The sequence below is a fragment of the Gopherus evgoodei genome, chromosome 12 (genome assembly GCF_007399415.2).
Source record: "Gopherus evgoodei ecotype Sinaloan lineage chromosome 12, rGopEvg1_v1.p, whole genome shotgun sequence".
Taxonomy (NCBI): Eukaryota; Metazoa; Chordata; order Testudines; family Testudinidae; genus Gopherus; species Gopherus evgoodei.
The window spans coordinates 2,287,936-2,301,366 of NC_044333.1; the positions used below are offsets into that span (position 1 = coordinate 2,287,936).

Here is a 13,431-nt window from a genome sequence, read left to right on the forward strand (position 1 = left end):
ACACCTGCTATTACTGCATACTTAATAGCTGTGCATGCATCCGAAGAGCCATGTGCTCCAGGAAAAGCTTAGGCTGGTGGCAAACTCAGCTGCTGGCTTTTGGCAGCTCGGTTTTAGCCAGCTGGAGCTTGTGTAAAGCCAGCTGGGCGCAGTATGAGACCACCGGAGGGTAGTGGGAGCTGGAAAGGGGGTCCTCTCGTAGATGGTTCAGGAAGTGTTAGCAGGCCCTGCTCTGTCCCTGTTTCCAGAGGAAGCCCTAATGTTCTACACCTGGGAGCAGTGAAGGGAGTGGGAACAGGCTGGGGGCCGCCTCCTCCATCTGCCCGTGGCTTGTACCATGGTGCCCTACACTGCACGGGTGCTTGAGCTGCTGTTGCAAATCATAACCCTTCAGCTTGCCCTCGGTCGCAGTGTTTTATTGGAAATGACAGCGGGCCGCAGCCCCCACTAACTCATTGTCCCTGGGGGGCTGCTGGCAGGCCTGGAGCCGCTGCTCTTTGGTGTATGGCTGTTCGCTGCATTTTCAACCGGTGGTTCCATGGCTTGCGGCTGCTCCCCCTGCAGTTCGGCTGTGGCCCTGTGCTCGTCCTGTGGCAGCATGTCTGGGGAAGGGGCCACAAACACAGCATTAGCGAGGGTCACAACAGCATTACTAAAGCCAGGGGCGACTCCAGGCCCCAGCACGCCAAGCGCATAATTGGGGCGGCATGCTGCGGGGGGCGCTCTGCCGGTTGCCAGGAGGGTGGCAGGTGGCTCTGGTGGACCTCCCACAGGCGTGCCTGCGAAGGGTCTGCTGGTCCTGCGGCTCTGGTGGTCCACCACCTGCTTGGGGTGGTGAAATGTCTAGAGCCACCGCTGACTAAAGGTGCCTCCGTAGGGCGACAAAGGGAGCCGCAGCTCAGTCGGAGGGGCCTGACTGGCTGCTTTAGCCTCTGTGCACCTGTCCCCATAGGGCCAGATTCTCCCTTTTTACACCAGTGTAACTGCACTGGCCTCAGGGTGGCCACGCCCACCTTACATGAGATGGGGTGAGAGCAGGATCAGGCCCAGGGCAGCACGCAGGGGTAGGGAAGAGTGGACTGGGCCTGGGGGGAGGCCAGGCAAACGCCAGCCCCTTTTTTGCACCAGCAGGAGGTGCAGGGGCAGTGCCGAAGGGGAAAGGGCTCTGAGTTGGTGCAGGTGCCATGCCCTGTGTCCAGGCTGTAGGTTAGCCCATCCTTACCCTGCAGTGCTGCTGGGGTGCTGGGCGTGCTGCTCCCTGCCACATCCACCACGGAGTTGGGCTTCGGCTTCCGTTTCAGGACTGGCGAGCGCTGCAGGCGAAGGGGGATTTTTACACCTGGGGGAAACGCAAGCAGTGTAAGGTTACCAGCTTGGGGGGGTGGAGGTGGCCCTGGTGGGGAACAGATCCTGTGCAAGAGCCTGGACCACCTCTATTGGAAGTTGGCTCCAACCCCTTCTTGGAGCTCACAGGCAAAGTCTGGCAGGCTTGAAGGGGTGTGCGGGGTGAGTGTGCACGTGTAACCCATGTGCCTAATAGGGAGATATCTCTTTAAGGTGGGGGGGTAGGAGCAAGACGTGTCTGGGTCATTGTTCCTATGGGGAACTAGGAAGTGGGCAGAGCCCTCCCACTGCTAAAAGACCCTCCCCCTAGCCTAAGGGGAGGATCCACAGGGCCTGGAAACCAAATAATTCCAGGGGACAAATAATGAGATAACCGGGACGGGAATGAGGTCAAAGGGTCATAAGAAGGGAGCCTGACGGGGGCACCGAGCAGAGAACCCTGACAGCACCCACTGCTCCTCGAAGGCGTCAAGGGAGCCAGTGGACACCGCCCAGAGGAACTCCGCCCAGATACGTGAACGGACGGAGAATTGGAAATAGGCCCCACAGTTGCAGGAGACCCTGTCAGCCAACCCCGTCTCCCTTGTTGTGTAGATGGCCGTTTTAGCCAGGCCCAGGAGGAGGTTGACCAGGAGGTCCCGTGATTTGGTGGGGCCACGGATGGGGAGTGCATCAATAAAAAGGTGAGGGGAAACGTGCAACCAAAATCTTAACAAAATATTTGTGAGGAGCCGGAATAGGGGCTGCAGCCTGGCGCACTCCAAGTAAATGTGCACCAGGGTTTCCCCCATGCCGCAAAAGGGGCAGGTGTCCAGGACCAAGTACATGTCCATGCTCACGGCCCCATGAAGGAGCTGCCAACTGATATCCCCAGCGGGGTGAGTGTGCACGTGTAACCCATTTGACTAATAGGGAGATATCTCTTTAAGGTGTGGGGGGAGGAGTGAGCTGAGTCTGGGTAATTGTTGCTATGCAGATTAAGCACTCCAGATCCAGAAGCTTCTGGAATTGGGTGTAGTAGATTTGGGCCACAGGGAACACCCTGTTGCTGGGGTCAGACTTCCTGAGGGCGAGCAGTCAGGGCAGGCGCTTTGCAGAAGGCCACGTGACGTGGGGGAGTCGGGAGAAGCTGCGCCCAGGAGCAGGAAGCAGGCTGCTGTCCCAAACTCTGAAGCAGGGGTTCTCACACTGGGGGTCGGGACCCCTCGGGGTCGTGAAGTTATTACATGGCGGGGGGGGGGGGTTGCAAGCTGTCAGCCTCCACCCCAAACCCGCTTTGTGTCCAGCATTTATAATAGTGTTAAATATATCAAAAGTGTTTTTAATGTATGGGGGATGGGGGGGTCGCACCCAGAGGCTGGTGTGTGAAGGGGTCACCAGTACAAACGTTAGAACCGCTGCTCTGAAGCATTTTGCAGCAGGTTAGTGATATTGTGAACCCTCTAACCAGGAAGCCTGGGCAATGCTAATATAGCCCAGGGAAACTGGAAGGGAAAATCACTTCTGTTTTAATTTGTACGCTTTGAATATTGTTTTGATTTTAGCCAAACTGTTCTAGTTACATTATCTCACCTAGTCTGAGTCACCAACTGTTCTTTAAATGCAATAATGGAGAAAGAGTCATTTCTATTTGCTAGTCTGAGTTCTGTATTTTCTTGTAACGGGGTTTTCTTTAACTCTATACAGGTCACTGAGTGGTTGGTTAATCAGTCAGCTGAGTGGCTAACAGGGATTTCAGCAGAGGAAGAGTCCGCCTGGATTCCAACTGAAGATCTCTACAGGCAAGTGGAGGGAAGATGTTGTTTTAGACTCAGCAGACTGTCTCGATTTGGTGATCAAAGACTCTGAGACTTAGGGGAACTTTCAGTTTCTTCTCACTGTCTTTCTGTGGGGACCGAACTGTTCAGATTTTCATTTGTTTTCTTTATGCTTATGTATAACTGTGAAGGTAACGGCTGAGATTATAACATAGCCATGTCATGTTGTAAAAATTAGATTATAAAATCTTATGATAAAGAAAAATAATAAAGTTATTTAATTAAATTCATTTCTTTAGTTTCCTTTGGATTTGAATGAGGGGAGGTTGCCCGTGTGATCCTTGCTGAAAATCCTTAGCGACTAGGGTGACCAGACGTCCCAATAAAATCAGGACCATCCCGATATTTATATCTTTGTCCCACGTCCCGACCGATCTTTGGTCAGGACGCAGTTTGTCCCGATATTTCGTTCTGCTGGCAGCACTCAGCTGCTTTTTTTTTTTTCCCCCTCCGCTGGCGGAGCCCCCCATGTGTGCCGATATTTTCTCCCTCACATCTGGTCACCCTATTAGAGACTGAACTCTGGGTCTCCAGCTACTTTCTGTGGGAGTTGGGTTTTTTGTAGGCACTGGAGAAGGGTAATGATGTGAACTCTAGCCCACCCAAAGGTTACAACTGCTCACCCTCAGGGAGTATGACCCCATCACCAGGGAACCTATGGGAGCAGACCCAAAACCACACACCCAATTCCAGGATGTGGAGTGCTTAATCTGCCTAGCAACAATGATGTTCACTGGGGGAAGGAGACCTAAGCCCTGAGGTAAGTGAGAAAATGGGACACCGGGGGGAAGCACAAGCAGGAGGGTGCAAGAGGGGATGACTCCTGTCTCAGACCGAGAAAGCAGGAGAATCGATGAGTTATCTTAAGTGCCTATACACAAATGCAAGAAGCCTGGGAAACAAGAAGGGAGAACTGGATGTCCTGGCACAGTCAAGGAATTATGATGTGATTGGAATAACAGAGACTTGGTGGGATAACTCACATGACTGGTGTACTGTCATGGATGGATATAAACTGTTCAGGAAGGACAGGCAGGGCAGAAAAGGTGGGAGAGTTGCACTGTATGTAAAAGAGCAGTATGATTGCTCAGAGTTCCGGTATGAAACTGCAGAAAAAACCTGAGAGTCTCTGGATTAAGTTTAGAAGTGTGAGCAACAAGGCTGATGTCATGATGAGAGTCTGCTATAGACCACCAGACCAGGGGGATGAGGTGGATGAGGCTTTCTTCCGGCAACTAGCAGAAGTTACTAGATCACAGGCTCTGGTTCTCATGGGAGACTTTAATCATCCTGATATCTGCTGGGAGAGCAATACAGCGGTGCACAGACAATTCAGGAAGTTTTTGGAAAGTGTAGGGGACAATTTCCTGGTGCAAGTGCTGGAGGAACCAACTAGGGACAGAGCAATTCTTGACCTGCTGCTCACAAAAAGGAAAGAATCACTAGGGGAAGCAAAAGTGGATGGGAACCTGCAAGGCAGTGACCATGAGATGGTCGAGTTCAGGATCCTGACACAAGGAAGAAAGGAGAGCAGCTGAATACGGACCCTGGATTTCAGAAAAGCAGACTTTGACTCCCTCAGAGAGCTGATGGGCAGGATCCCCTGGGAGAATAACATGAGGGGGAAAGGAGTCCAGGAGAGCTGGCTGTATTGTAAAGAATGCTTATTGAGGTTGCAGGAACAAACCATCTCTATGTGTAGAAAGAATAGTAAATACGGCAGGATACCAGCTTGGCTTAACAATGAAATCCTTGCTGATCTTAAATGCAAAAAAGCAGCTTACAAGAAGTGGAAGATTGTACAAATGACCAGGGAGGAGTATAAAAATATTGCTCAGTCATGCAGGAGTGAAATCAGGAAGGCCAAATCACATTTGGAGTTGCAGCTAGCAAGAGATGTTAAGAGTAACAAGAAGGGTTTCTTCAGGTATGTTTGCAACAAGAAAAAAGTCAAGGAAAGTGTGGACCCGTTACTGAATGAGGGAGGCAAACTAGTGACAGAGGATGTGGAAAATGCTAATGTTACTCAATGATTTTTTTCACCTCTGTCGTCACGAACAAGGTCAGCTCCCAGACTGCTGCACTGGGCAGCACAGCATGGGAGGAGGTGACCAGCCCTCTGTGGAGATAGAAGTGGTTCAGGACTATTTAGAAAAGCTGGATGAGCACAAGTCCATGGGGCCGGATGTGCTGCATCCGAGGGTGCTAAAGGAATTGGAGAATGTGATTGCAGAGCCATCACTCATTCACTCACTCATGCCTGTCACCCCAATCGGGGTATGGGCCGCCAACCACAGATCTCCAGAGTCCTCTATCCTGGGGCATTCGCTCTAGCTGGTTCCAGGTATAGCCCATTTTTTTGCTATCAGCCTGAAGGTAGCGTCGCCAGGTGTTTCTTGGACAGCCTCTTTTCCGCTTGCCTTGGAGGTTCCACCGCAATGCCTGTCTGGTGATGTTAGTTGGCTGCTTACGTAGTGTATGTCCTATCCAACCCCACCTTCTCCTTCTGATTTCTTCCTCTGCTGGGAGTTGACAGGTCCTCTCCAAGAGGTGGATGTTACTGATGGTGTCTGGCCAGCGGATCTGGAGAATCCTTCTGAGGCAGCTATTAATGAAGGTCTGGATCTTCCTGATGGTTGTTTTGGTTGTTCTCCAGGTTTCAGCTCCATACAGTAGGACTGATTTCACATTGGAGTTGAACAGTCGAATTTTTATTGCCAAAGACAGCTCTCTGGAGCTCCAGATGTTCTTGAGCTGTAAGAAGGCTGCTCTTGCCTTACCAATCCTTACTTTGATGTCTGCGTCTGTGCCACCCTGCTGGTCGATGATGCTACCTAGGTAGGTGAAGGACTGCACTTCTTCCAGGGGGCTTCCATTCAGTGTGACTGGGTCATTACTGGTGGAGTTAATCCTAAGGATCTTGGTCTTGTCCTTGTGAATGTTGAGGCCAACCTGTGATGACGTGGCTGCCACTACGTTGGGCTTCTCTTGCATCTGCTGTTTGCTGTGCGAAAGGAGCGCAAGGGCGTCAGCAAAGTCCAGGTCATCAAGCTGGGTCCACAATGTCCACTGGATTCCGTTCCTACGCTCGTAGGTGGATGTCTTCATAATCCAATCGATGACGAGGAGAAAGAGAAGTGGTGACAACAAGCATCCTTGCCTGACTCCAGTTTGCACCTGGAAGCTGTTAGTAAGCTGCCCTCCATGGATCACTCTACAGTGTATACCGTCATATGAGTTCTTGATCAGGTTGACCACCTTTGCTGGGATGCCGTAGTGCCGAAGGAGCTTCCAGAGGGTGTCTCAATCCATGCTATCAAACGCTTTCTCATAGTCAACAAAGTTGATGTACAACGAGGAGTTCCACTCCATAGACTGCTCGACTATGATGCGAAGCATTGCTGTCTGGTCCGTGCATGATCTAGTCTGCCGGAAACCTGCCTGTTCATCTAGTGGCTGTGGATCGACGGCATCCTTCATTCTCTCTAAGAGGACTCGGTTGAAGACCTTCCCTGGCACCGACAGGAGTGTGATTCTTCTATAACTGGCACAGTTGCTAAGATCTCCTTTCTTGGGGATTTTGATGAGATATCCCTCTTTCCAGTCTACCGGAATCACTACTTCTTCCCATATCTTCTCAAAGAGGGGGTACAGCATTTCCACTGAAGCATCCAGGTCTGCTTTCAGGGCCTCTGCTGGGATGTCATCAGATCCAGCCGCCTTCCTATTCTTCATCATGGTGATGGCTTTTCTGATCTCATCTCTGGTTGGTTTATCGCAATTAATTGGGAGGTCCTCATTGGCTGGGTTGATATCTGCTGGATTTGGTGGTGCTGGTCTGTTCAGGAGTTCCTCAAAGTGCTCCGCCCATCTGTTCATCTGTTGTTCTATTCCTGTTATAGACTTTCCCTGCTTGTCTTTAACGGGACGTTCTGGCTTGCTGAACTTTCCAGACAGTCGCTTGGTAGTATCATACAGCTGTTTCATATTAGCGCTGTATGCTGCCTGCTCCGCTTCTGCTGCCAGTTCATCCACATACTCTCTCTTGTCCTTCCTGATATTCCTCTTCACTGCTCTATGGGCTTCAGCATACTCTTTTTGAGCTTTGGCCTTTGCTGCTCTAGTCCTGCTGTTATTGACTGCTGCCTTCTTCTTTCTGTCTTCTATCTTGATCAAGGTCTCTGCTGTGATCCACTCTTTCTGCTGGTGTTTCTTAATTCCAAGCACTTCCTGGCACACTGACCTAAGTGTCTCTCTCACTTTCTGCCATTTGTTTAGTACACTGTCTTCCTCTTCCTCAGACCGATCCTGTAATACTGAAAACTTATTCTTCAGCCTCAGTCCAAAATCTTCCTTGGTCTTATGGTCCTTCAGAAGGCTGACGTTGTACTTCACTCTTCTGTCTGACGTGTCCATCCAGTTCTTTTTCAGCTTCAGCTTCAATCTGGCCACCACGAAGTGATGGTCGGATGCCGCGTCTGCTCCTCTTCTAACTCTAACGTCCTGCAAGGATCTTCTGAACTTCTTGCTAATGCAGACATGATCGATCTGATTTTCTGTCATGCCTGCTGGTGATACCCAGGTACTCTTGTGGATCCGCTTGTGAGGAAAGATGCTACCTCCTATGACCAGGTTGTTAAGTGCACACAGATCCACAAATCTCTCTCCATTCTCACTCATCTCTCCCAGAGCATGGGTACCCATGACTTGTTCGTATCCTGTGTTGTCAGGTCCAATTTTGGCATTAAAGTCTCCAATAAGGATGATGATGTCTTTGTCTGGGAGAATCTCTAATATTTTCTGGAGTCTGTTGTAAAAATAATCTTTGTCCTCCTCTTCGCTGTCATTAGTTGGAGCGTAGCACTGAACAACATTCATCTTAATCCTCTTCACTTTAGTTCTGAGGGATGCTGTGATGATCCTGGGACCATGTGCCTCCCAACCAATCAGTGCTCTCTGTGCCTGCTTGGACAACATGAAGCCTACTCCCTGGGGTGCGTCGTTCTCTTCATGTCCTGAGAGCTGTTGCTGTATTCCTGTCAACAGTCGTCTCTGTCCTGCTAATGCCTAATAGGGTCATGTTGTTGCTCCTCATCTCTACTGCAACCTGCGCCGTCTTTCCTGACTCGTACATGGTCCTCACGTTCCATGTGCCTATGGTAATCCTCCTGCTTGCAAGAAGGGTAATCGGCTTAGTGGCTTCCTCACGGTTTTTACCACCCAGCGTCATGCATCTTCGAGTTGAAGACCGTTCTTTTTCCAGGGTAAAAGTCTCTGTTGTCTCTATTGTTGGCGTTTCTGTAGCAGTTTGATTTTTTACGAGGTGGAGTTGCTAGCCCCACGCCCAACCCTCCTCCTTTATCCTGACTTGGGACAGGCAGATGGCCCCAAAGGACCCCTCTGGTGGAGTTGATTGCAGAGTCATTGGCCATTATCTTTGAAAACTCATGGCAATCGGGAGAGGTCCCAGGTGAATGGAAAAAGGCTAATGTAGCGCTCTTCTTTAAAAAAGGGAAGGAGGAGGATCTGGGGAACTACAGACCAGTCAGCCTCACCTCAGTCCCTGGAAAAATCATGGAGCAGGTCCTCAAGGAATCAATTCTGAAGCACTTAGAGGAAAGGAAAGTGATCAGGAACAGTCAGCATGGATTCACCAAGGGCAAGTCATGCCTGACTAACCTAATTGCCTTCTGTGAGGAGATAACTGGGTCTATGGATGAGGGGAAAGCAGTGGATATTTATTCCTTGACGTTAGCAAAGCTTTGGATACAGTCTCCCACAGTATTCTTGCTGGCAAGTTAAAGTAGTATGGGCTGGATGAATGGACTATAAGGTGGATAGAAAGCTGGGTAGACTGTCGGTCTCAACGGGTAGTGATCAACGGCTCCATGTCTAGTTCGCAGCCGGTTTCAAGCAGAGTGCCCCAACGGTTGGTCCTGGGGCCAGTTTTCTTCAATATCTTCATTAATGAGCTGGAGGATGGCATGGACTGCACCCTCAGCAAGTTTGCAGATGACACTAAACTGGGAGGAGTGGTAGATACGCCGGAGGGTAGGGATAGGATACAGAGGGACCTAGACAAATTAGAGGATTGGGCCAAAAGAAACCTGATGAGGTTCAACAAGGACAAGTGCAGAGTCCTGCACTTAGGACAGAAGAATCCCATTCACTGTTACAGACTAGGGACCAAATGGCTAGGCAGCAGTTCTGCAGAAAAGGACCTAGGGGTTACAGTGGACGAGAAGCTGGATATGAGTCGACAGTGTGCCCTTGTTGCTAAGAAGGCTAACGGCATTTTGGGCTGTGTAAGTAGGGGCACTGCCAGCAGATGGAGGGATGTGATCATTCCCCTCTATTCGGCATTGGTGAGGCCTCATCTGGAGTACTGTGTCCAGTTTTGGGCCCCACACTACAAGAAGGATATGGAAAAATTGGAAAGAGTCTAGCGGAGGGCAACAAAAATGATTAGGGGGCTGGAGCACATGACTTCTGAGGAGAGGCTGAGGGAACTGGGATTATTTAGTCTGCGGAAGAGAAGAATGAGGAGGCATTTGATAGCTCCTTTCAACCACGTAAAAGAGGGTTCCAAAGAGGATGGCTCTAGACTGTTCTCAGTGGTGGCAGATGACAGAACAAGGAGCAATGGTCTCAAGTTGCAGTGGGAGAGGTTTAGGTTGGATATTAGGAAACACTATATCACTAGGAGGGTGGTGAAGCACTGGAATGGGTTACCTAGGGAGGTGGTGGAATCTCCTTCCTTAGAGGTTTTTAAGGTCAGGCTTGACAAAGCCCTGGCTGGGATGATTTAAATGGGGATTGGTCCTGCTTTGAGCAGGTGGTTGGACTAGATACCTCCTGAGGTCCCTGATATTCTATGATTCTATGCTTGGGGGAAATGTTTTCTATCTGTAAATAAAGAAAATGCTCCTGACTGGGGGAAAAAAAACATAGTGACACAAACACAGCTCATTCCTACCTCCCCCAGTGGGTCTCTTAAAGAGATATCTCCCTGTTAGGCACATGGGTTACATGCACAAGGTTTCAGAGCGCACTTACAAACCAAGTGAGTGTTGCTGTTGTGCCACAGTCCACAGCATCCCTAACCCCTGCACTGGGCACAAGCGAAATGTCCCTTAGGCTGGGGACCTGGTCTGGCACATTTCTTAGGGCAGCTGAGTGACTTGCTTTTTTTAAATGCACAGATTTCAGAGCTGTTTGCACCGGGGGGATACTGGCTCGGGGCACACAGGCGCACACACACTTGGATAGCAGCTCTGCTGCCATAATGACTCACTCTGCCTGGGGGCAGAGGGGAAGTGCATGCTCCTTTGGGCCGTGGGGCACACAGCTCCTCCAGTTTGCATTCATACTGCTAGGTACCCATGTGCACTGCTACCCTGTGGGAAAATCAGCCCCTTCTGTTTCAGGCCCAGCATGCCTCTGCCAGTTCAGGAGCGTTTCATTTAGGGGCATACGAATTACACCAGGTCAGAACCATAGACTGATAGGACCGGAAGGGACATCGAGGGGTCATCTAGTCCAGTCCCCTGCACTCCTGGCAGGACTGAATGTTATCTAGACCATCCCTGACAAGTGTTTGTCCAACCTGCTCTTAAAAATCTCCAATCAGGGAGATTCCACAACCTCTCCAGGCAATTTATTCCAGTGCTTACCCACCCTGACAGAATATCCAACCTAAACCACCCTTGCTGCAATTTAAGCCAATTGCTTCTTGTCCTGTCCTCATGTAGGGAGCCGACCGAGCAGCCGCTCCCCCGTGGTGCTCGCACACCCTGGACAGACCTGCGCCAGGAAGAGCTCAGGCCCCAGGCGCTCCCCACACTTACTCTCCAGAGCGGCCGTGCAGCCCTGCTCCCTGAGCTGTTCTTCGTGAACGGAAATGGCACGCCTGGTGGCCACGTTTTTCAGACGAGGCTTGGGTTTCACGCAATTGTCTGAAAAGAAGAGGAGAAACCGTCACAGAGAAACAGCTACCTCTAGTGGAGCCTGCTTGGTCACTCCGCTGCTTCCAGTCCACCCTCCGGGGGATTCACCACCTGGGTCACACTAACATGGCAGCCTGGCTTTCCTTTTGCTGTGCCACAAACCATGACCCCCCCCGAGCCCACTCCAGCTGCGTAAACAAGCTGCGTAAACAAGCTGCCTCTGCGCATGGGTGGAAGCAACTAGGGAACCCACACACTCCAATGTGTGCAAAGCAGAACTGAATCCAGCTGGCAGAGCTGCTGCTGAGGCCTTTCTGGGACTGACTCAAAGGGAGAAAGAGGCAGGACACGGCCCCGAGCCACCCTGCCACCAGCCAGTCCCCATGCACCCACTGCGAATGTTTTTGGACAGCCCCTGCTGGCAACACGTGACTCTAGTCTACTCCGCGTACAGCCAGGGACCGAGCCCAGCCCTGCTGCCTGCAGGGCCCAGCAGCTGCTCTGCACACATGACTGGCACCTGAATAAGACTGAGAATATATTATTGCCCTTATATAAATCCATGGGATGCCCACATCTCGAATACTGTGTACAGATGTGGTCTCCTCATCTCAAAAAAGATATACTGGCATTAGAAAAGATTCCAGAAAAGGGCAACTAAAATGATTAGAGGTTTGGAGAGGGTCCCATATGAGGAAAGATTAAAGAGGCTAGGACTCTTCAGCTTGGAAAAGAGGAGACTAAGGGGGAATATGATGGAGGTATATAAAATCATGAGTGCTGTGGAGAAAGTGAATAAGGAAAAGTTATTTACTTATTCCTATAATACAAGAACTAGGGGGTCACCAAATGAAATTAATGGGCAGCAGATTTAAAACAAATAAAAGGAAGTTCTTTACACAGCGCACAGTCAACCTGTGGAACTCCTTGCCTGAGGAGGTTGTGAAGGCTGGACTATAACAGCGTTTAAAAGAGAACTGGATAAATTCATGGTGGTTAAGTCCGTTAACGGCTATTAGCCAGGATGGGTAAGGAATGGTGTCCCTAGTCTCTGTTTGTCAGAGGATGGAGATGGATGGCAGGAGAGGGATCACTTGATCACTGCCTGTTAGGTTCACTCCCACCTGGCATTGGTCACTGTCGGCAGACAGGATACTGGGCTGGATGGACCTTTGGTCTGACCCGGTACGGCCGTTCTTATGTTCTGGTAAATCAGGTTTCAGGTTAATTTATCTAACTTCACTTAACAGGAATAGAAGTGGCCACACGGGCCTGCCCTGTATCCACGGTTACTGCAGTCAGTGCCAGCACGGTGTGTGGACAGGGCCTACAAGAAGGGGTTGTTGCTTTTTACGTCTGTGGTCCCTGCAGGGCCCACCCAGCCCCAGCAGAGGGAGCTAGAGTCTACCGGGACTTGTGCAGCTCCAGAATTGTTTGCCAACGGCCAATCTGTTAGCCCTTTGCAGAGACACTGCCGGCCCGGGTATCCCTAGGGGACACTGAGAGGGAACGGGACTCTCTGCTCCCAGGCTGCGGCTGATGGGCCAGCAGTCACCAAACCCATCATGCTCCTTATTAACTAAGCACCCGATGCCACACCAAACCCAGCAGCCCAGAGCAGCCCTGAACTCCCGTGTTTCTGTGCCGCCGCTGAGGCAAGCTGCACTGGCTGGTTAAGTGTTTCTGGCTCAGGAGGCCAGAGTAGCACACTTCAGCGTCTGGTCTGCGCTTAAAGTGTAGGTCACGAGAGCTACCTGGCTCAGGGGTGAGAACAATCTGCATGTGTGAGCGACACAGCTCTGCTGCCCTGCTCCTAGGAGAGAGACAGCAGGGTTCCTGGGCAACTGCTTCTGTCAACCTCACTACCATTGCTCGAGGTGGCAGCTCTCCAGGGCCGTAGCTGTCTCTGCACTACAAGCCCCAGAGCACAGCCAGGGAAGGGGAATAAGCAGCCTGTAGGCACTGCGTGGCACTGTTAGAATGGCAGGTGGGGGAGTTAGGGGCAGGAGCAGGGCCCAACCTTGTCCCCTTTTAGTTACGGGGCTGGAACAAGTGAGAGACCCAGACACAGCCCAGGGGCCGGGGGTGCAGGGAAAGAGGAGTACTCAAGCCCACAGGCCATCCTGCCTCTTGGCAGGTCGATGGGAGAAGAGAACCATGACCAGGAAGAATCTGGATCCAATTTGGTGGTGGTGCAACTCCCACGGACACGCCGAGGGAAGAATTTACGTTATTGCTGGAAAGTCATTTGCCTGCCCAGCTGGAACGAGAACAGGGATTGTTACCTGCCTGCTGGAAGCAGAGCAGGACGGGCCATGGACCCA

At 51.0% G+C, this 13,431-nt stretch overlaps 1 protein-coding gene across 1 annotated transcript in view; it reads right to left on the reverse strand.

Moving 5' to 3' along the window:
- CARMIL2 (capping protein regulator and myosin 1 linker 2) overlaps nt 1-13,431 on the reverse strand; it is a 130,226-nt gene continuing 116,795 nt past the window's right edge. The window contains exons 39-41 of the mRNA XM_030581180.1: nt 11,009-11,116; nt 1,223-1,339; nt 1-602 (exon numbers count right to left, since the gene is read on the reverse strand). Coding sequence (XP_030437040.1) covers nt 448-602; nt 1,223-1,339; nt 11,009-11,116 — 380 coding nt within the window. The 3' untranslated portion in view covers nt 1-447. The remainder of the gene's footprint in view (nt 603-1,222; nt 1,340-11,008; nt 11,117-13,431) is intronic.